At 41.0% G+C, this 21,375-nt stretch overlaps 1 protein-coding gene across 2 annotated transcripts in view; it reads right to left on the reverse strand.

Moving 5' to 3' along the window:
• Window positions 1-13,422, reverse strand: part of LOC123769550 (Nuclear polyadenosine RNA-binding 2) — a 70,842-nt gene extending 57,420 nt beyond the window's left edge. For both annotated transcript variants that reach the window (XM_045760783.2, XM_045760782.2), the window contains exons 1-5: window positions 13,287-13,422; window positions 11,013-11,055; window positions 9,725-9,886; window positions 4,673-5,257; window positions 2,746-2,990 (exon numbers count right to left, since the gene is read on the reverse strand). In XM_045760783.2, the coding sequence (XP_045616739.1) occupies window positions 2,746-2,990; window positions 4,673-5,257; window positions 9,725-9,886; window positions 11,013-11,055; window positions 13,287-13,325 (1,074 nt within the window). In that variant the 5' untranslated portion in view covers window positions 13,326-13,422. The remainder of the gene's footprint in view (window positions 1-2,745; window positions 2,991-4,672; window positions 5,258-9,724; window positions 9,887-11,012; window positions 11,056-13,286) is intronic.
• Between the last annotated feature and the right edge of the window lie 7,953 nt (window positions 13,423-21,375).

Consider the following 21,375-nt stretch of genomic DNA (forward strand, 5'->3'; position numbering starts at 1 on the left):
CTTTCAGATGTTTCAGCTTATATAATCTTAAAATGTACTTCAGTATCAATTGATACGAATTTCAAAATCCTAAAGCAATGATTTCCAACCTCTTTTTTGCTACGACTCTAAAGTGGCCAACAACTGGACCTCACTAACCCTCAGGCTTTTGACAAAATTGAAGTATGAAAATGAAAATGATATCAACATAATCTTGATATTATTCCTCATTTCCATGAGGTGAGTAGATATTAGCTTGAGGAAAAAACCAGCGTTGAATGTAATGAAATGCCTTTTTTTGGGTGAGACCCGGAGGTTTCCCAGAGCTATCCAGGCTGATATGCTAATGTCAGACTTTGGCATCAGTCATGTGTATGGAGTTCTGTGGGCCTACCGGAGACCACGAGCCAGAACCTGGCCCCCTCAGAAGAGGCACAAGGAGCAATATCATATAGAAACCCCCGTGTAGTTGGAAGCATTCTATGTCTCCTATTGACCGGGTTAGGCACCCAGAAAGGTAAGCGTCCCAAAACAAACCCCTATTCTGGTGAAAATTGCCACAAAAAGCCGAACTAGTGGATAGAACTCTCCAAAAAGAAACGAGCAAACGAGCATGATGTCACACGATGCCGTGCCGCTGTCTGCATAGCTCCCCCTCCCCGGGAGGGGAAAGGGCAAGCCCCAGACCCTGTGTCGGCCATCCACCCTTCAGTTCTGAGGCTGGACATCAAAACACTTGAAAAACCACCTACCAGGGGGATGGAGGGATGCCGGGGAGCCTCCGGGTCTCACCCAGAAAATGGCATTTCATTACATTCAATGCTGGTTTTCTGGGGGGGGGGGGGGGAGCCCCTTCGGCTCTAACTACCCACAGAGGAAAAGTAGAGGGACTTACCCGGGAGGCAGTTGCTGCTCACTCCACAACCCGAAGTCGAGACAACTGGCTGCAACCGCTGATCCAAAGCAACACAGGTCCTGACTAGGCCCAGGAACGTTCACGAGGTAGCGCACATCCAGGACCCTATTTGACCGCCAAAAACCCCGCGCCCGAATATGCCCAGGATATGTTGCCAAAGATGGCAGCAAACACAGCGAACTAACGAACGTCATGGGCATGTGGATAGACTGCAGGCTGACTAGCCTTAATAACCTTCTTGAGATGTTATCTTGAGATGATTTTGGGGCTTAGCGTCCCCGCGGCCCGGTCCTCGACCAGGCCTCCTTTTTGTTACATACCCCCAGAAAGCAGCCCGTAGCAGCTGTCTAACTCCCAGGTACCTATTTACTGCTAGGTAACAGGTGCATCAGGGTGAAGGAAACTCTGCCCATTTGTTTTTACGGCGGTGTCGGGGGATCGAACCCCGGTCCCTAGGTCCACGAGTTTAGAGCACTGTCCACTCAGCCTTGTGGACAACCTGGGAGACCCGCACCCGCGAACAGGGAAGGAGGGAAACTGGATAAACCCAACGTCCCCGGACACAGAAGCCGTGGTGCGCAAATAACGGAGGAAGGCCACAACCGGACACAAAGGATGATGCACACTCGGCCTGACCAACCAAGCATCAACAACCCAAAGGTCCCTCCAGAATGCAACCATCTCATTCTTCACCAGAAAAGAAGGGGACGGCTGCAGACGAACAAGCCGAGCGCCACGACCAAACAATTCAGGAAACAATCCTGAACCGAAGGGGCCACAACAAACCGAGGAGAAGAGAGAAAGAAAAGCACTCTGTCCAAAGACCAGGACGGCTCAGGAGGCACATGAGCAGGCCAGAGGTGAAACAACGCAGGATACAGCTTGCGAAACGGCACAGAAGTAACATCAATACTGAAAGCAAGCTGAAGAGGCACTGCCAGCACCACATAATACGAGGCGACAGTATTCGGCATAGGATGACGTTCCTGGAACAACCAAAAGAGAAAGGACAGCACCACCCGAACCGAAAGCGAAGCACAATGACGAGGAGTCAGAAAGAAACGGAAGGACTGCCAGGAAACATACTGCCACCGAGACGAAGCCTGCAGGTGGGACACTAACAAGGAAACCACCTGATCAATATAGAGATGATGATAAACTTGAGTCAAAAATACCATACGCGAAGACGATCGAGGAGAAGATCGAACCTGCCACATGGCGCACCGGTCTGATCTGCTGGAAGAGGCGGAGCCGCGGGAAAACCTTCGGGTTCGGACACCGAGCAAGCAGCGCCTGAAACAACAGCAGGGCCGACCACCACTGTGCCAAGAGGACTACTCTTCCCTGGAAAGTCTCCAAGCGAGTCAGGACCTGGAGCAACAGCTGAACCGGAGGAAAGAGGTACATGAACCCCTACCTCGACCAGTCCCGCTGAAAGGCATCGACCCTGACAGTCTCTCAGTCGGGAAAGGGCGCCACATATAGAGGAAAGCACCGCGACCACGCTACCGCGAAGAGATCCACCTCGGGGTTATCTTGAGATCTTGAGATGATTTCGGGGCTTTTCAGTGTCTCCGCGGCCCGGTCCTCAACCAGGCCTCCACCCCCAGGAAGCAGCCGTGACAGCTGACTAGCACCCAGGTACCTATTTTACTGCTAGGTAACAGGGGCATAGGGTGAAAGAAACTCTGCCCATTGTTTCTCGCCGGCGCCCGGGATCAAACCCGGGACCACAGAATCACAAGTCCAGCGTGCTGTCTGCTCAGCCGACCGGCTCCCCCTAAGTTTTAAAACTGGGAGTGATTTATGCTTAGGAATATGAGTTACTGTATTTGAACATTCAAACATACCTTCTCCCTGGGCTGATCAGACTTAGGAAGCACCACTATTCCCAATCTTTCTTTAGCAGATACTCTGGTAGAAACAGGCTCAAGTTTAGATTTGATCTTCTGTTTAGGCTCTATCCTCGATTCAATTTTCACTTCAGCCTTTGGTTCTACTCGACCTTCTGCCTTGGGAGCTGAAATCTTTTGTCTCTGCTCTATTTTGCTCTTTTTTGGTGCTGGTTCTTCCTCTAATTCAAGACCCAATTCATCTGAAAATTGTTGATAACAGAATGAGAATACTTTAAGATGCTAATAAAAGAATGGAAAATAAAACAGTGATAAACCAAAGATGTACTGCACTGTAACTAACCCAAGGCCCACATTTTACAATGAATTACCATACAGTCCTTTCCCAAATAAAGTATTTCTTCACATAACAAACCAACAATTTAAGGTTATTTCAATTGCTTTCATCTATGGTTGCTCCTGCCAGAAGGATTCTTAGGAGAAGAATTAGCCCAGGAATTGATTCATGCACAATATTCTGCTTGTTAATGTCACAATAGGTATTCTGAGATCAAGCAAATAAAATGCTTCTGAGTCGATGAGATATCCGAGTTAATACAAAGTTATTTTAGAGTACAAGTAAATGTTGCAGAGAAATCAAGACTGAAATGAAATGGAACTCTCTTATCTGGGTGGCATTCATTAGCCCTACAGTACACTAAGCTTTGGTACCACAGACATACATACACAAAACTACCAGGTCTCTGAACTTGCATAGTTGGTACCACTGCAATGAATGAAGATAGCCAAAAAGCATTAGACAAGCAGAATGGAAGATAGAAGTATACGCATGAAAAACAAAACACCACACCTCGAGGCCAGAGACATACTGTCCAAAGAGTGCTGGGCACACAGCTAGATGAGCATTAAGGCAGAAAGAGCAATGGCAGACAAACTAAAAGACTGCAGCCCACAACAATGGCAGGAAGAAAACCAGGAAGTTTCCCAAAATATGGCATAATACAGAAATCAAGCGTTGAATGTCATGAAACATCCTTTTCTGGTGGGCCCCAGCAGCTCCCCAAGATTTACTATGGTACCATTGAGCCTTAGCCCAAACATAAGACATATGTAATGCATCTGCCACTTACCAGGAGTCAAGACCTTTACCTGACTCGCTCTACAAGACAAGGGGAGGGGAGCAGAGGATCTGAGATTAACTACAAAACTAGAAAAATTAAATTCTGCTGCCAAACACAAAAAAATTTACAAACACTCTTTATCATGACAGGCTTAAGATTGAAGAGATTAAGCCACCCAAGAGGTGGCACAGGCATGAATATCCCGTAAGTGGAGGCTGTTTGGAGCCATTACCAGTACCAGTAGCTGATTTGGTAGATCTATGGATGAAGGGGGTCTTCAAGGTGACAGAAATAAGGCCAGAAGAGAAGTTTTAATAAAAAAACAGAGTTGACTGTAATGAAACAGTAGTTTCTGGGTGAGCCCTGGAGGGTCCCTGGAGCTACTGGATTGATATTAGCCATATTAGTCTGCTCCCCAGGGATTTGGTTCTTTCCCAGCTCGCCGGGTTCGGGTTCCTCGTGAACTGGAGGAAGAGAAATCCCATCTGGTTCCCTCTCAGATTTGGTCTTGGCTGGGTCTTGTGTGGGTCTCTCCATTGCTCCCTGCACCTCTCTGAGGAAGGCAGGTTCTAACCCATGGTTCCAGGTAGGCAGAACTCCATGTGACGGAAGCCCCAGACTAACATAGCTAATATCAATCCGATAGCTCCAGGAAGACAACGGGGCTCCCCACAGTAAGAGAGTAGAACAAGGACACCAGTGATGGAGAGATAGAAAGATTTAATACTACATGGTTATTGCATAGAAAATATGTTAATGAGATTTTATACTATAAATCATCATTTACTGTGTTTACTACTCACCAATGTCTGCCCTAAGAACTAACATGTCTTCTATATCTTCCTCTTCATCAACAATTAACTGTTCTCCACCCCCTGCAGCTTCAGCTCGAAATATGTCAGCACAGGATACTTTCCCCCTAACCTGGGACTTCAGTTTTCTTGACATTTTGTCTGTATGTACGGAAGTTTCTGGTGCAGTAGCCAGTGGTGTCTTCTCTGTAGAAACTGCATTTTGTTTAACAGATGATATTTTTATCTTCTCTCTGCTTTCCTTTTCTTTAACTGGCTCTTTTGACTTTGATAGTTTAACCGGTGCGACAATAACTTTTTTCTCCTTGGATGATTTATCTTGAGAAACAGGAGAGTCAGGCTTTCTAAGTTTTTTGTCTTTCCTTTCAACTTTTCTCTCACTAGATTTCCTTTTTCTATCTGCTTTTTCTTTTTCTTTTGCTTTCCTTTTTTCTTCGTCCCTCATTTTTTTCATTTCTTCTGCCTTTTCCCGTTTCTTTTCTTCATCCCGTTCTCTCTTCTTTTCTTCTTCTCTATCTCTTCTTTTATCCTCTTCTGCATCCTTCTTCTTTGGTTCTTCTTGTTGTGTAGTTGTAACTATGAAGAGAGAAACAGTAATACAGAATACAGTTTAGTGAAAATTGTAGCCTTAATAAGATAAACCTCATAAATTAAATAGAAAAGGATAAAATCTTTCCAAAAGAAGGAATCAATTACAAAAATAAACCAAAGTCTTCCCTCAGGTATGTAGTATCTTCTTACTGTACCAGTGATGCACACTGGGAGTGGTGACCTATTACCATAGAAAGAAAGATATAGATAATCAACTGCTCTGGGAAGGAAGAAACCTCAACACATATCACACATGTTCAGAGATTAGTTCACTATGGGCTCACCATGGCCCGTGCTACTTGGAACTTTTTGTTAGAAGTAGCAAATTTTAAACAACAACAACAATGTTCAGAGGCTGGGAAGTGGGAGAAAATGGCGATGATAGTGACTCATATGCAGTTGCATTCTCTTGGTCAATGTTCCATAGACCAGCGGTCGCCAACCTTTCGGACCTCACAGGCCACTAAATTTATAATTTTATATCTCGAGGACCACTAATATGATTTTTTTTAAAGATAAATACATTTGTAAAATAATGATAAAAAATCATTCATTTTATTAATATGAAATGCATCTATTTAATATAACAAAATTATAAATGCTTATTTAATTATAACAAAATTATAATTGTTCATTTAATCTTAACAAAATCTTTAAAGGTTGTTTAATTTGTAAGAAAATTATTAAAGTTAGTTTAATTATTACTGAATAACTGAAGATTATTTAAATTTTACACATTTTTAGAGTGGTATTTGTTCCTGCTTGTTTGAAAGAAGTTTATGGATTTTTGGCTCCGATGACGTTACTGCAAAACAGAGAGCTGTATTTATTTCAAGCCGAGACCGGTACTGAGTTTTAATTGCTATAACAGATGAAAATGTCTTTTTGCACAAATATGTTGTTGAAAATTTAATACAAATTTTCATTGTTTTTTCACTCAGGAATGGGTATTCACTTTGATCAGTGAATATATTGATCAGCTCACATATTGACCAACTTACGGTTAAGTGAAGTAGAGTACACAAATACTACTGTATTGTTATTATAATCAACATTAGTTACATTATCTTTTGTAGTACTAAAGAAATGCAAAATATTCCTTTTGAATAAAGAAATGCAAAATTTTGCCACTCGTTATAGGTTTATTGCATTCGAATCTGAAACCAACAAGAAATGATAGTTATTAAAGTCAAACTATTTGATACCATTATATATAACAGTTAAAGAAAATACAGTACACAGTTACATACAATTTTTCCGGATTGGCCATTACAACAAAGACAAAAAGAGATTGATCAAGGTAGTATTCAGGATCAAGTCCATCAAAGAGGAAAGAAGTGCAAACTGAAAAATGCAAGGAATTACAAAGAGGTATACCTTCAGAGGGACATGACCAGGGACGAGATAATAAGGGCAGCAGATGCAAGGAAAAGGTGCAGGGAGAGGGAAGGAAGTCAGGGAACCTTAGCCTCCAACCCAGCAATCCCAGAGGGAAGTGGGGAACCCCAATCCAGCAATTCAGGAACCCCAGAGGTGACTACAACACTCCAGCCCACCACCCCATACGGCCCCCTCCCACCCCCAGCACAAATCCTTCCTTGCCCCTGCACAATGCCCACCGTATCACCCAAATCCTCCCTCCCCCCCCCCTTACCCCGAGTAACCCCTGCTTTCCCATCCCCTGGTCTTCTTCCTGCCCCAGACAGGTCCAGGCAAGACCTAAGCCCCCCCCCATCCCCCCACTCCATCTCCCTCAAACCCCTTGTTAACTACACCACAGGAGGACGTGCCCTCTTCCCGAGCAATCCCTGCCCCAACCTCAAGCACTCCCAGTCCCCCTCACTCCCAGGACTTCTTCCTGTCCCAAGCAGGCCTGAGCAAGACCTATGCTCTGCATCCCCCACTCCACCTTCCCCTGTACCCCTGGCAACTACCTCACAGGAGGATGACCCTACCCAAGTAGCAATGCTCATGGAACATCTTCCTACACTTGTGGGGAGGGTGGGTGAAAATAGATACTGTATAGGAAAGTGAGCTTCTAGGTAATGTACTCTAACATGGATGGGATTACCAATAAAGCAAGTGCCAGTGACGATACTACCTCCTACCCAAGGGAAAACAGGAGTACGAACCACCCCAGTTGAACCCCCAAGGGCGGGCAATCACCGAGCAGCAACAGACCCACATGGAGGTAGTTCTCGAACGGCTCAGGGAAAATAACCCTGAAGCCGCAAGGGCAGTACTTACAGGGCACGTAAGGAAAGTGGCCCTAGGTGTATGCAGCACCAGTACTCTTGTGTTACTCCTGGCTCGCACGATAGCAAAACTGAACAACACCGCACTGCAGCACTGCTAAAAGGATGGAGCCAGAATCGATCAACCATTCGCCCTCACAACAGCCTGTGAACTGAGGAGAATTGCCAGCATGGAGGTCTGGGACCCCCACCCCGTCCCTCTCCCGGGGAGGAAGGGTGGGGGTTGTGCAGACGGATGCGCAGCGTTTGTGGTGACGTTATAGTTGTTTCCTTGGTTTTGATTGGGGAGTTCTACTGCTAGTTCAGCTTTCGGCTTGCAATTTATTTGATCAGCAGTAGTTTGTTTTGGAATTCCTAACTTTCTGGGTGCCAGACCTGGTAGATGGCAAAGGCTGCTTCCAATTACATGGGGTGTCTTTAGGCCATTGCTCCTCATGCCTCTCTTGAGGGGGGCCAGGTTCTGGCTCTGGTCCCTGGTAGGCCTAGAACTCCTTCGATTGACTGTTGCCATGGTCTAATATATACACATCAGCCCAGTATAGCTCCGGGAAGCTGAAAGGGCTCTCCACAGAAAATGGACGTAATTTGAAATGAAATCGGCTCATGAAAGTGATGTATTATCCCGTTTTCTGTTTGAATTGTCTGGCTTACTCGGTTAGGTTAGGAGAGGAAACTTTCAACTAACGTTTTTCATGACGTTTTGAAACTTTAGGACAATTTCCTGCCCTCCTACCCTACTAAAGGCCTCTTAACACTTTCGCCCGGGCATGACGCAGCATTGCGTCATCCGTTTACTGTCAGTAATGCCGGGGATGACGCAGCATTGCGTCATCCACTTTAAATAATCGCCAAAAATCAGGTTTTTATCCGATTTTTTGGGGACTGGTTTTAAAATGCGCGCCGATGTCTTCCCATTTTCTTTGTTGAGCCTTGTGGCCCTCAGGCGGCTTGGCACACGCCGTGGGCCCATTGTTTTCGCTCCACTGTTTGTGACCAATGTCGCCTCCACTCGCATCTCAAACGTGTGAACATTTCGGCTATTTTCCGTGGCTATATTTCTTACTGCGGCTTTAGAAACTATCTACGCTTACTCCACGATGGATAGTGATCATGAACAAGGCCCTTCCCGGAAGAAAATTGCAAAAGAAAGGCTTGAAAAGGGCAGGAATTGGGAGTGTAGCTGGAAGGCGTCTGAGCGCTCACTTGCTGCTAACGCGTGGCCCGTCTTCAACTCGTCGGCGGTTGGAGCGTGACCAGGTTTTTTATTTTATATGCTAATGTTCCTCTAGAGAATTCTATTGCGAACCCATTGAGACCAAAATGAAAGACCTAGGACGAAAATTGAGGTGACCAGAGTGAAAATAGTGAAAACATTTTATCGTGTTTGCGCGCTCCTGGGTAACTTGTTCGCACTTTCTCTGTTTGCTGCGGGTAATTAGCCGGGCTTTTGGAGTTTATATGCATTTAGTGCTGTAGAGAATTCTATTGCGAACACAATGATACAAAATTTAATCTCGTAGGACGAGAATTAAGGTGACAAAGTTGAAGAGAGTATACACTTTTCAGAATTTACGCACGCTCCCGTGACGCCCTGGGTCCCATATTGCACAGTTGAAGGGTGGCGCGTGGGGTACGCCAAAGTGTTAACTTACTGTTTTGGAAAACAAAATCCCAAAATTTATTTTAAATTTTTTTCATTTTCAAATTACATCCATTTTCAGCCATACAGGCAAATTACCAAATTCAGACGTAATTTGTAATAAGAGGACAGGTTAGATCATCCCTAAGCGGGAGACACTGGCAAACTGAAGAGCACCATGTGCTTGGTCGGCCCATAGGTGTATCAACAAACTCAAGCACCAAAGCAAACTTAGAAGTCCAGAGTCAAATTTTTCTAAGAAATTGAGCTTGAGAACTGAAAAATTTGAAAACAGGGGCATTCAAAAATCAAGGTTCCAATGTATACTGTATTCTATATTTTGGTAGCATAAACCATCAGCATATCAATGTACTACCTACTAAAGACCCTGCTGGAGGATTGAAAAGTAACCATTAAATTTTATTGGAGCTGGAAGCTTGAAAAGAAAATTGAAAAGTACAGTACAGTGCCGTTAAGTCGGAGATTATAGCGAACAATAACACAAGACCCTTTTAGTCTCTTATTGCAAATAAAGAATAAAAATACAATAATTTTTACCTTGTAAAAGTGCAGCAGCATTCAACTTCTGCAATACATGGTGAAGCCAGGAGGTGAAGCGCTCTGTATTGTGGCCCAAGAAAAGACTTAAATCATCATCCATCTGGTCTTTTGTCTTCTTGTTTGCAACCAGCACCATGATGTAGTCTGGTAATTCTTCATCTACAAAGAGGTAAAAGGAATTCATCAACTTTTCAATTATCATAATTTTCATGAGAAAATTTATTGATCTTCTCTTATTTTGTTAATTAATATAACAAATTAAAACAATATGCATGCATTACCATATTTATTATTTTATTATGTATAGACTCCAAAACAGTCCAGCACACAGTACTTACGAAAAACCAAAAGTAAGGGCCAGATTTGAAAAAAAAAATTAGCACTGAATAATGAAACTTTCTAGTAGCCTTCAATAGCTATATACAGTAGTATAGTACACACACTTAAGGATGGTGCCAGGCCTCTTATGACACTGACTAAAATCAATCAGGCACAATCAGAGAACACTGTATAAACATCAGAGGTCTACGGCTGCTCAACGTCCTCCCAGCGACTATAAGAAATATTGCTGGAACAACCGTGGACGTTTTCAGGGGCAAACTAGACTGTTTTCTAAAAAACGTGCCGGACAAACCGGGCTGTGGTGGGTATGTGTGCCTGCGGGCCGCTCTAAGCAACAGCCTAGTGGACCAAACTCTCACAAGTTAAGCCTGGCCTCAGGCCGGGCATGGGGAGTATAAGAACTCCCAGAACCCCATCAAGCAGGTATCAAGCAGGTAATGGGTTTGAGAGTAAATAATATTGGTATTTTTACATTCTTGCAAAGCCACTAACATGCGCAGCATTTTGGGCAGGTCCTTAATCAAACAGATCAGGTAAGATGAATAGGAACATTGTAACAAAATTTGATATCAACATATAACTACAATATAAATTAACAAAAGTGATAACTCTGCTGAAATTACAGTGAAATAGCCTCAATAAATAAAAGAAAAATAATCTAATGATAAAAAGATGAGGAGGCAAAAGATGATGAACAAAAAACTCATTAGTGCAGTATCTTAAGTAGCTTCATATCCAACACATTTCTTTTTGTTAACTGCACTTTTCTACATAAGAAGTAAGTTGGATGTGGGGCAACTCATCACAAACTGATTTATTCATGACAAAGAAAGGAATGTACAGAGATGCCACAATTGACATGCTTGGATCAAATATATCAAGACTCATTGAGCAATAAACTGGAATACTATACCTATTTGTGTAAGACAGACTGATTACTTACCCACATACGTTCCAAGTTCCACCAGTTTTGCCTTTATGGCAGACTGAAAATAGATAAATACAATTAAATGTAGGATTTTCTTTATCACAGTAAACACATCCTGCAACAACACCACCATTTCAATAATTGTTAAACTTGTCCTAACAGATAACTTACAAATGCTGATATTGTAGGCTTAATTAATATTCATGGACATTTTGAGTTTATGTCTTACATTTATTTAACCTGTGGATGGTTTTTTAGTTTGCAAGGCTCTCCTCTACCGTTTGATACTGTTTGCGAGGCTCTCCTCTGAACTATAGTACATCTTGAGGTTATCTTGAGATGATTTCGGGGCTTTAGTGTCCCCGCAGCCCGGTCGTCGATCAGGCCTCCCCCCCTAGGAAGCAGCCCGTGACAGCTGACTAACACCCAGGTACCTATTTTACTGCTAGGTAACAGGTGTTTCTCGCCGGCGCCTGGGTTCGAACCCGGGACCACAGGATTGCAAGTCCAGTGTGCTGACCGCTCGGCCGACCGAGTGGTACAGTACCAGTACAGGTACTGTACTTGCATACAAGGTAACATAATCAAGTACAGTATATGCTAATATAACTTTGTAGAGAAACACTACAAAAGAAGCTATTTGTGCAATACATTTTTGTAAAAAGGTTTCTTGCATTGCACTGGAATTTACAAGAAAGACCTTGTTCACATTTGCTTTCAACAAAATAGGTCAAAATGAAGCAGAGTAATATACAGTAGTTATTTTCTTTTTCTTTGGGCTTTTACAATTTGTAGCCAGCAGTCTTCTGAAAGTGAGTGCCAATACACTACTGAGTCCTTCCTAAGACTACTCTTCATTAGGTAATACTACATAAATCAAGCACAAATGATGATTAATAGCACAGTACTAACAAATCAAAACCAGTGCAATGGCTCACCTTCCTAACAAGACAATAGTAACGAACATAACTGACACTTGCAATTTTATATACATATATGTATATAAAGGTTTATATACGATTGTGAGTGTCTTACCACTTCGCCACGGGGACTGTGGCAAGTCAATAGGACTAAGTCAATACTGTATAAACATCAACTTCAGTACTGTACAAGTTCAATGGCTCGGGTGTACACTCTGCTTTGTAATAACTGTGACAAAGTATGCATTAGTGAGACATCCCTATACTTTGCATCAATGATTTATGAACATAAGTGTGCCTTCTGGATTAATAATAGAGACAATGCTTGTCACACACATGAAGCAGGAGCAATTCTTTATGAACTTCAGAGACAACAAACTTATCATCAAACAGTATTAGAAAACAGCAGTACATACACCATCACACAGAATAAAGGCAAATTTAACACTACTAAGGTAGCAAGTAAGATAGCACTTAAAAAAATATAAATTATAACACATGAACCATCATGTCACTGACTTCAATGCTTTTTTCCCCTCCAGTAATAGGGGAAGATATTAATCCACACCACTAATTTAAACAAAAATAAAAAGGTCAAATGTACCACATACAAGGGGTAAGAGCTACAAACTCATCAAGCCACAATGTAGGACAGAAAACAAGAGATGCTTCTTCTCCCATAGAGTAAAACCCCTATGGTCTTACCTACCTGCCACCGCCTGCTCCGTTCAACCAAACCTCTGCTTCCCTTCCTGTGAGGGAATCTTCAGTCCATGTCATGAGTGATACGGATTGACACCCATACATGTCAGCTCATTTAGGATCACAATTCCTTGTGCATTAGCGAAGTTTCCTTTCATGTCAGCAATTACAGAGTACCTAGCTGTGTCATTAGTTAATTAACTATATAATTCACTGTGCATCTGTTCACCTAGCAGTAAACAGGTGCCCAAGAGTTAGGCAGCTGTTGTGGGCCTTACAACCTGGAGGAGGTGAGGAGTTCCACCTTGTGGGCACCCACGATATAAACCTACCATGTAAATATACACAAGCTGCCTGTCCCCAGCAAAATTAATTAATTATATGGTTTCTAGGATTAGAAGCAGTTTTTGTCGAAAGGCCGGTGTACGATTTGATTATCCATTTTTATTGCAAATTCTTTGAAGACTTGGCATACTTGGCAATGACATATATTGGTCAAGTGGTTCACACCACCAACACGACCGTGGATCTCTTAATTAAGCCGTCTATACCACACTCTGCCCCAGACATTTTTTTTCCAACTCTCACTCCAGTGTCATCAACTTTCAAAGGGAGACTTTCACAAGTTTCTAACACACCACACGTCTGAAAATGTGTTAATACTCACCCTTATTTTAAGGCTGACTTCAGAGCCCACGCCTTCCATGGTAAAAATATATAACTTTGCAGCATTAAACTACTCAACGTAAACATCCGTCCGTCATCATTTCCTAGACATCAGCAGGAGAAACAGATGACGTCACGCAAGTATTGGCATTTGTTCTAACATTTTCCTGCTGTGTTCGTTATGCAATAATATACAATACAGAAATAGAGATGTATGTATATAAGTGGTCACCTAAAACAATTAAAAGAAGAAATACATTTTATGGCCTCGGATAAAAGAAAATGTACAGACCATCTATATATCACCAGTTGACACTCAGGAAATTGTATAGTTTTATGTTTTCTCCTACACATTTTTTTTTTTAGGGCGCATCCGACCCCTGGATCCTCGTCGTCGCTCATCAATCAGCAAAAACAACAAATTTTTTGCATAAATCTTAAACCCGCTTTCGTTTTTTCTCATAGATTTAATTTTTTTAACAAGCTTAGATAAACAGCCCCATAAAATGTTGATGCATAAGCTGGAGAAACAGTTAGTTTAGTTCATTTATTATGCACCCCATACCCATCTTGTGGGCGATAGGGGAAAGGGTTACAGAGGCACATAATGGGCTCAGGGACTGAACCCCACAATTCATTTAGCTAAGCAAGTTACAATCTTGATGAGCTAGTTACACAATTCAATATAAGTCGTCACATCAACAATGGGTTCGACAGGCAGGAGTAACTGGTAGGGCGCTCCAGTGGATAACGAAGTACCTAAGCAATAAGAAGCAGAGTTACAGTGAGGGATGAGACCTCAGATTGGCGTGAAGTCACCAGTGGAGTCCCACAGGGCTCTGTACTCGGACCTATCCTGTTCCTGATATACGTAAGTGATCTCCCAGAGGGCATAGACTCATTCCTCTCAATGTTGGCTGACGACGCCAAAATTATGAGAAGGATTAAGACAGAGGAGGACAGCTTGAGGCTTCAAGAAGACCTGGACAAGCTGCAGGAATGGTCGAACAAATGGTTGTTAGACCCAAGCAAATGCAATGTTATGAAGACAGGTTATAGGGAGCAGGAGACCAGATACAAGGTATCATTTATTTATTTATTTATTTATTTATTTATTTATGCATATACAAGAATGTACATAAGGAATGTGAGGATACAATTATGGTAATTACAGTCTTGTAAAGCCACTAGCACGCGCAGCGTTTCGGGCAGGTCCTTAATGTAAGAAAATTTTAAGGAGGTAAATACTTGCAAAATTTATAGACAAAAAAAATGATAACAGATTAGATTCAGATTCAGATTCAGATGTTTATTCAGGTAAGGTATATACATACAAGTGATGTTACATTAATGGATTGATATATAGATAGAGCTAGTACATACAATGCCTAAAGCCATTATTACGCAATGCGTTTCGGGCAAGAAAAACATAAATATCTAGAACTTAATACTAATTGAGCATAAAGAATAAAAAGTGTTGAGAACAAATACAAATAAAGATAAAAAAAGGGGGAACATGGAATGGAATTACATGGAATTACATGGAATGAAAAAAAAAGATGAGAGAAAATTATAGGTACAGTATATTAAAGCACATAGGTAGCTATGATTGATTGCAATGACAGCTTAAAATGGTAGTTGACAACAAATTGGTAGGCACAATACAGCAGAAACAATATAAGATTAACGAAGTACCTAAGGTCCCTTGATATGACATATAATGGTCATTTGGGAGATAAAGTACTTCAAGAGTCTAAGAGAGAAAGACCTGGGGGTTGATATCACGCCAGATCTGTCCCTGAAGCTCAGATCAAGAGGATAACATCAGCGGCATATGCCAGGTCGGCTAACATAAGAACGACCTTTAGAAACTTGTGTAAGGAATCTTTCAGAACTTTGTATACCATATAACAAACTCTGCTTTTAGACAACACTCCGCTCATGAACAAATCCACAAGATTCACAAAATTCAAACCGTGCTCTGAAACTCTCCCTGGACAGATGTGATAGGACCCATTATCACCACACCAGAAATAAATATCTCTTTGATATCCTCAGGGTCAAGCTTAATCTGTGTAAACATTCTACGCAAATCAAGGGACCTTGTAAATCAATGAAAATTCTATAATTATCATTTTCATTAGCTAGACATTTAATAATACAATCAGAGGTACTTTTTCCTTTGAGGAACCCAAACAAATTACTAGACAGCTGATCACCTATTATATATAAAAGTCTATTTAAAATGATCCTCTCCATCATTTTACAAAAAACACGAGGTTAAAGACACAGGTTTATACTCTTCATTGGCTTTAGGGATAGGGATGATCATAGCTTTTTTCCATTTACTGGGAATACTGCCCTCTTTATAACTAATATTAAAGAGGTCTAACAGTGGGCTTTTCGTCATAATGGCAAGTTCATTAAGTATTTCATAAGTTACTCCATCCTCCCCAGGGGCGGTAGATTTCCCAACTTTAATCGCCGTTATTAGTTCTTCTCTGGTAATACCTGTGCAAGTGACATCACCACTGTTACCTGCTATAAGTATAAAATCCTTTCTTAGATCTTTCCAAGAATCTAATGGCTCTCTCGTTACAGCGGGTAATGAACTAAGTTTGGCAGCTTCCGCCCATTTATTTACGAGCCCATTCGCAATTCCTTGGGGGTCTGGAGCTTTTGATAAAGCCAACAAAGAGGTTATTTTATATGAATTAGCTAGTCTTGGTGTTAAAGGGAAATTATTGCGCTGGATAGGGGATTATCTTTACGAAAGGAAGGCTCAGCAGTGGTATCAAGGTTGCATGTCAGGTGTGAGGTCTTTTGAACTCGGCACACCTCAGGGAGGAGTGTTGAGTCCCACCCTGTTTAATGTACTAATGAATAAGATAGCATCTGAGAGATACTCAAATGGGGTAACTGTAGCCTCTGTTCACCCAGCAGTGAATGGGTACCTGGTTGTTAAACGATTCGGCGGGGTCGTATTCCGGGGAAATTAGGGTTAAGGACCTGCCCGAAACGCTACGCGTACTAATGGCTTTACAAGAATGTAAATGTAAAAAAAAGGAAGATTGACAGCGAGAAAGCAGTTGACGAAGAGCATACAAATAGCATAATATTCGGCCGTGAAGATTCTAGTCTATGGAGGAAGGCGACACATATAAGTGTGGTTAAGAAAAACAACAGAGTAGCCTACACCGTCAGCAGACTTGGACCCATCTGTGAATAAAAGTGTGGAAGGAAAAGGCGTTTCAGAACTGTAGAAGTAAAAGATTTAGTCACGTGGGTTAAGGTTTTACGAAACTTAGGAAGGAGGACCCTCCATGTGGGCAGGGATGGAACGACACGAGAACCTCGTATTGGTAACACGTGCCAAAAGATAACTTTGCAAACGAAACAACTATACAGAGATAGGTAGGACGTGAAAGAAAACAGGGACCACAGGAGGGGTAAAGGTCAAAGAACGGCATAAGCGAGAGTAAGGGTGTTGTAGGGACCGTGCAATGTAGCGAAGACAGTAGCGATCCTGTAGAGACAGGATGCCTGTTTCAACAAACAGGCTTAAGGTAGGAGTTGAACGGAATTGACACCAGAGCTAAGGCGTAACCAAGTATGGTGCAAAGCATCAAGACGGCAAAGAGTAGGAGAAGCCGACGAGTAAACAGAATAACCATAATCAAGTTTACACAGCACGAGAGAGGAATGTAAAAAAGAGAGAAGCGTGCGTCTCTCAGCTCCCCAGGAAGTATGGGACGAGACCTTAAGTAAGTTAAGGGCCACTTTCGCTATCTAGCGACTGAACTTCAAGTAAAAAAAATAAAAAAAAATAAAATGTTTATTTAGGTAAGGTACATACATACAATAAATTTTTACAAAGAATGGTTGACTTATAGGTAGAGCTAGTAGAAAAGTAGACATCGTAGTCTAGCTAGACAAAGTAGACTAGCTAGTAGCTAGTAGACATCGAAAAGACTTACTACATCTTATTTGGAAGCAAATCATCAAATGCAATTCAGCTACAGATAGACAACATTAACATCAGTAATAAAAATGATGGCAAGTTTCTTGGCCTATTCCTAGACAAGAGACTCAACTTCAGCACCCACATTCAACACATAACTAAGAAAGTCTCTAAGACAGTTGGTATACTCTCCAAAATCAGATATTATGTTCCTAACTCTGCTCTCCTCTCACTATATTATGCACTAATCTACCCCTATCTTAATTATGGTATCTGTGCATGGGGGTCTACCACTGCAAACCACCTTAAGCCCATCATCACACAGCAAAAATCTGCTATCAGAATGATAACTAACTCTGCTTTCTGACAACACTCAGCTCCCTTGTTTAAATCCCTAAACTTGCTAAATATTAACTCCCTCCACACATTCTCTTGTGTCAACTACATTTACAAAACCCTGTTCTTAAATGCAAACCATGCTCTGAAACTCTCCCTGGACAGATGTAATAGGACCCATTATCACCACACCAGAAATAAATATCTCTTTGATATCCCCAGGGTCAAACTTAATCTGTGTAAACACTCTATGCAAATTAAGGGACCTAGTCTATGGAACTCACTCCCTAGTGAATTGAAAAACTGTAAAACTTTTGCCTTATTTAAAAGCAAAACCAAAAAGTACCTAACTTCATTTTCTTAGTTTCCTACACTGAGCTTTAAATTTGCTCTGTACCTAGTGTTACCCAATCTCCTACTAATTTTTATGTAATATCAAACAACCTTATCATTGTGTTCATTGCTGTCTTCTTTTATGTGCTAGCCATATGCTGTATTGTGACTACCAATTTTTTGTCAACTACCATTCAAGCTGTCATTGCAACCAATCTTATATTGTTTCTGCTGTATTGTGCCTACCAATTTTTTTTGTCAACTACCATTCAAGCTGTCATTGCAATCAATCTTAGCTACCTATGTGCTTTAATATACTGTACCTACAATTTTCTCATCTTTTTTTCATTTTATGTAATCTGTTATCATTTTTTGTCTATAATTTTTGCAAGTATTTACCTCCTTAAAATTTTCTTAGATTATAAGGACCTGCCCGAAACGCTGCGCGTGCTAGTGGCTTTACAAGACTCTAATTACCATATTTGTATCCTCACATTCCTTATGTACATTCTTGTATATGCATAAATAAATAAATAAATAAATAAATAGTACATACAATGCCTAAAGCCACTATTACGCAAAGCGTTTCGGGCATGATAAAGTCGTTCATTTTTCTCCTGATTTTGAGCGAGCGGCTGTCCGTTGCGTTGCTTAATAAAATATTTGTAAAAAAAGTTATTTTTTTTTTAGATATATACAAGAGTTGTTACATTCTTGTACAGCCACTAGTACGCGTAGCGTTTCGGGTAGGTCCCTGGAATACGATCCCCTGCCGCGAAGAATCGTTTTTTTTTATTTATTTATTTATTTATGCATATACAAGAATGTACATAAGGAATGTGAGGATACAATTATGGTAATTACAGTCTTGTAAAGCCACTAGCACGCGCAGCGTTTCGGGCAGGTCCTTAATCTAAGAAAATTTTAAGGAGGTAAATACTTGCAAAATTTATAGACAAAAAAATGATAACAGATTACATGGAATGAAAAAAAAAAGATGAGAGAAAATTATAGGTACAGTATATTAAAGCACATAGGTAGCTATGATTGATTGCAATGACAGCTTAAAATGGTAGTTGACAACAAATTGGTAGGCACAATACAGCAGAAACAATATAAGATTGATTGCAATGACAGCTTGAATGGTAGTTGACAAAAATTGGTAGTCACAATACAGCATATGGCTAGCACATAAAAGAAGACAGCAATGAACACAATGATAAGGTTGTTTGATATTACATAAAAATTAGGAGATTGGGTACCACTAGGTACAGAGCAAATTTAAAGCTCAGTGTAGGAAACTAAATAGATGAAGTTAGGTACTTTTTGGTTTTGCTTTTAAATAAGGCAAAAGTTTTACAGTTTTTCAATTCACTAGGGAGTGAGTTCCATAGACTAGGTCCCTTAATTTGCATAGAGTGTTTACACAGATTAAGTTTGACCCTGGGGATATCAAAGAGATATTTATTTCTGGTGTGGTGATAATGGGTCCTATTACATCTGTCCAGGGAGAGTTTCAGAGCATGGTTTGCATTTAAGAACAGGGTTTTGTAAATGTAGTTGACACAAGAGAATGTGTGGAGGGAGTTAATATTTAGCAAGTTTAGAGATTTAAACAAGGGAGCTGAGTGTTGTCTGAAAGCAGAGTTAGTTATTATTCTGATAGCAGATTTTTGCTGTGTGATGATGGGCTTAAGGTGGTTTGCAGTGGTAGACCCCCATGCACAGATACCATAATTAAGATAGGGGTAGATTAGTGCATAATATAGTGAGAGGAGAGCAGAGTTAGGAACATAATATCTGATTTTGGAGAGTATACCAACTGTCTTAGAGACTTTCTTAGTTATGTGTTGAATGTGGGTGCTGAAGTTGAGTCTCTTGTCTAGGAATAGGCCAAGAAACTTGCCATCATTTTTATTACTGATGTTAATGTTGTCTATCTGTAGCTGAATTGCATTTGATGATTTGCTTCCAAATAAGATGTAGTAAGTCTTTTCGATGTTTAATGTTAGTTTGTTCGTTGACATCCATAAGTGGACTTTTTTTAATTCATTATTCACAACATTATTTAGTGTATGTGGGTTGAGGTTTGAGTAGATAAGGGTAGTATCGTCAGCAAACAATATAGGTTTGAGAATATTAGAGACATTAGGCAGATCGTTTATATATATAAGAAATAGAAGAGGTCCTAAGATGCTGCCCTGTGGCACTCCAACGGTAATTGGTAGAGTGGAAGAAGTTGTATCATTGATGGTTACATATTGGTGTCTGTCACTAAGATAGGATCGGATGTAGTCAAGGGCAAGGCCTCGGATTCCATAATGCTGGAGTTTAAATAAGAGGTAGTTGTGATTAACAGTATCAAAGGCTTTTCTTAGGTCAATGAAGAGTCCAATCGGAAACTCATTTTTGTCAAGGGCTGAGTAGATAATGTCAAGGAGACTAATGATTGCATCATTGGTACTCTTTTGGGACCGGAAGCCAAACTGGCAGGGGCTGAGTATGTCGAATTTTACGAGGTAGGAATAGAGCTGTTTGTAAATAATTTTTTCAAATATTTTTGATAGAATGGGTAGATTTGATATTGGTCTATAATTGTTTATGTCCGCCGGATTGCCTCCTTTATGGACTGGCGTTACTCTTGCTTTTTTGAGGATATCAGGGAAGGTGTGACACTCTATAGATTTGTTGAACAGTAGTGCTATGGGTGGGGCAAGGGCATGGGAGGCTCTCTTGTACACAATGGACGGAATTTCACTGGTGTTCCCTGCCTTGGTTTTTAGAGAGTGTATGATGGACACAACATCTGCCGGGCTGATTGGTGAAAGGAGAAGAGAGTTTGGATAGCTGCCTGAGAGATATGTGTTAATATGTGTCTGAGTCTGTGGGATTTTACTGGCAAGATTAGCACCAACCGATGAAAAGAAACTATTAAATTCATTTGCCATTTCTAAATCAGTTGACGGTATATCCCCATCCTTGTAGAGTTTTATTTGGTTATGTGAGTGTTGTTTAGTTCCTAGGATACTAGAGATAGTTTTCCAAGTGTTTTTCATGTTGCCTTTTGCTTCATTGAATCTATTCACATAATATGCAAGTTTTGCCTTTCTTATGATACTGGTAAGCATTGATGAGTACCTTTTAGCTACTTCCTTTGAAACTAGGCCAATCCTAACTTTCTTTTCATATTCATGTTTCTTGTTGATTGAGTTGAGAATGCCATTTGTGAGCCATGGATTGTTTAATCTTTTGTCAGTTACTTGCTTTGTAAGAAGGGGACAATGAAGGTTGTAGAGGCTTAGAGTTTTGGAGAGGAAGAGGTTAGCTAATGAATTTATATCATGGGTATTATTGAATTCAGAATCCCAGTTAATATTGTGAAGTGCCTCTGTAAGATTGTCTAAAGCTGATTCACTGTGTAGCCTAAATGAAAATTTCTTGCTTTTTGGTGGTGTTATGT

Source organism: Procambarus clarkii, chromosome 63 (assembly GCF_040958095.1).
Source record: "Procambarus clarkii isolate CNS0578487 chromosome 63, FALCON_Pclarkii_2.0, whole genome shotgun sequence".
NCBI classification, from domain to species: Eukaryota; Metazoa; Arthropoda; class Malacostraca; order Decapoda; family Cambaridae; genus Procambarus; species Procambarus clarkii.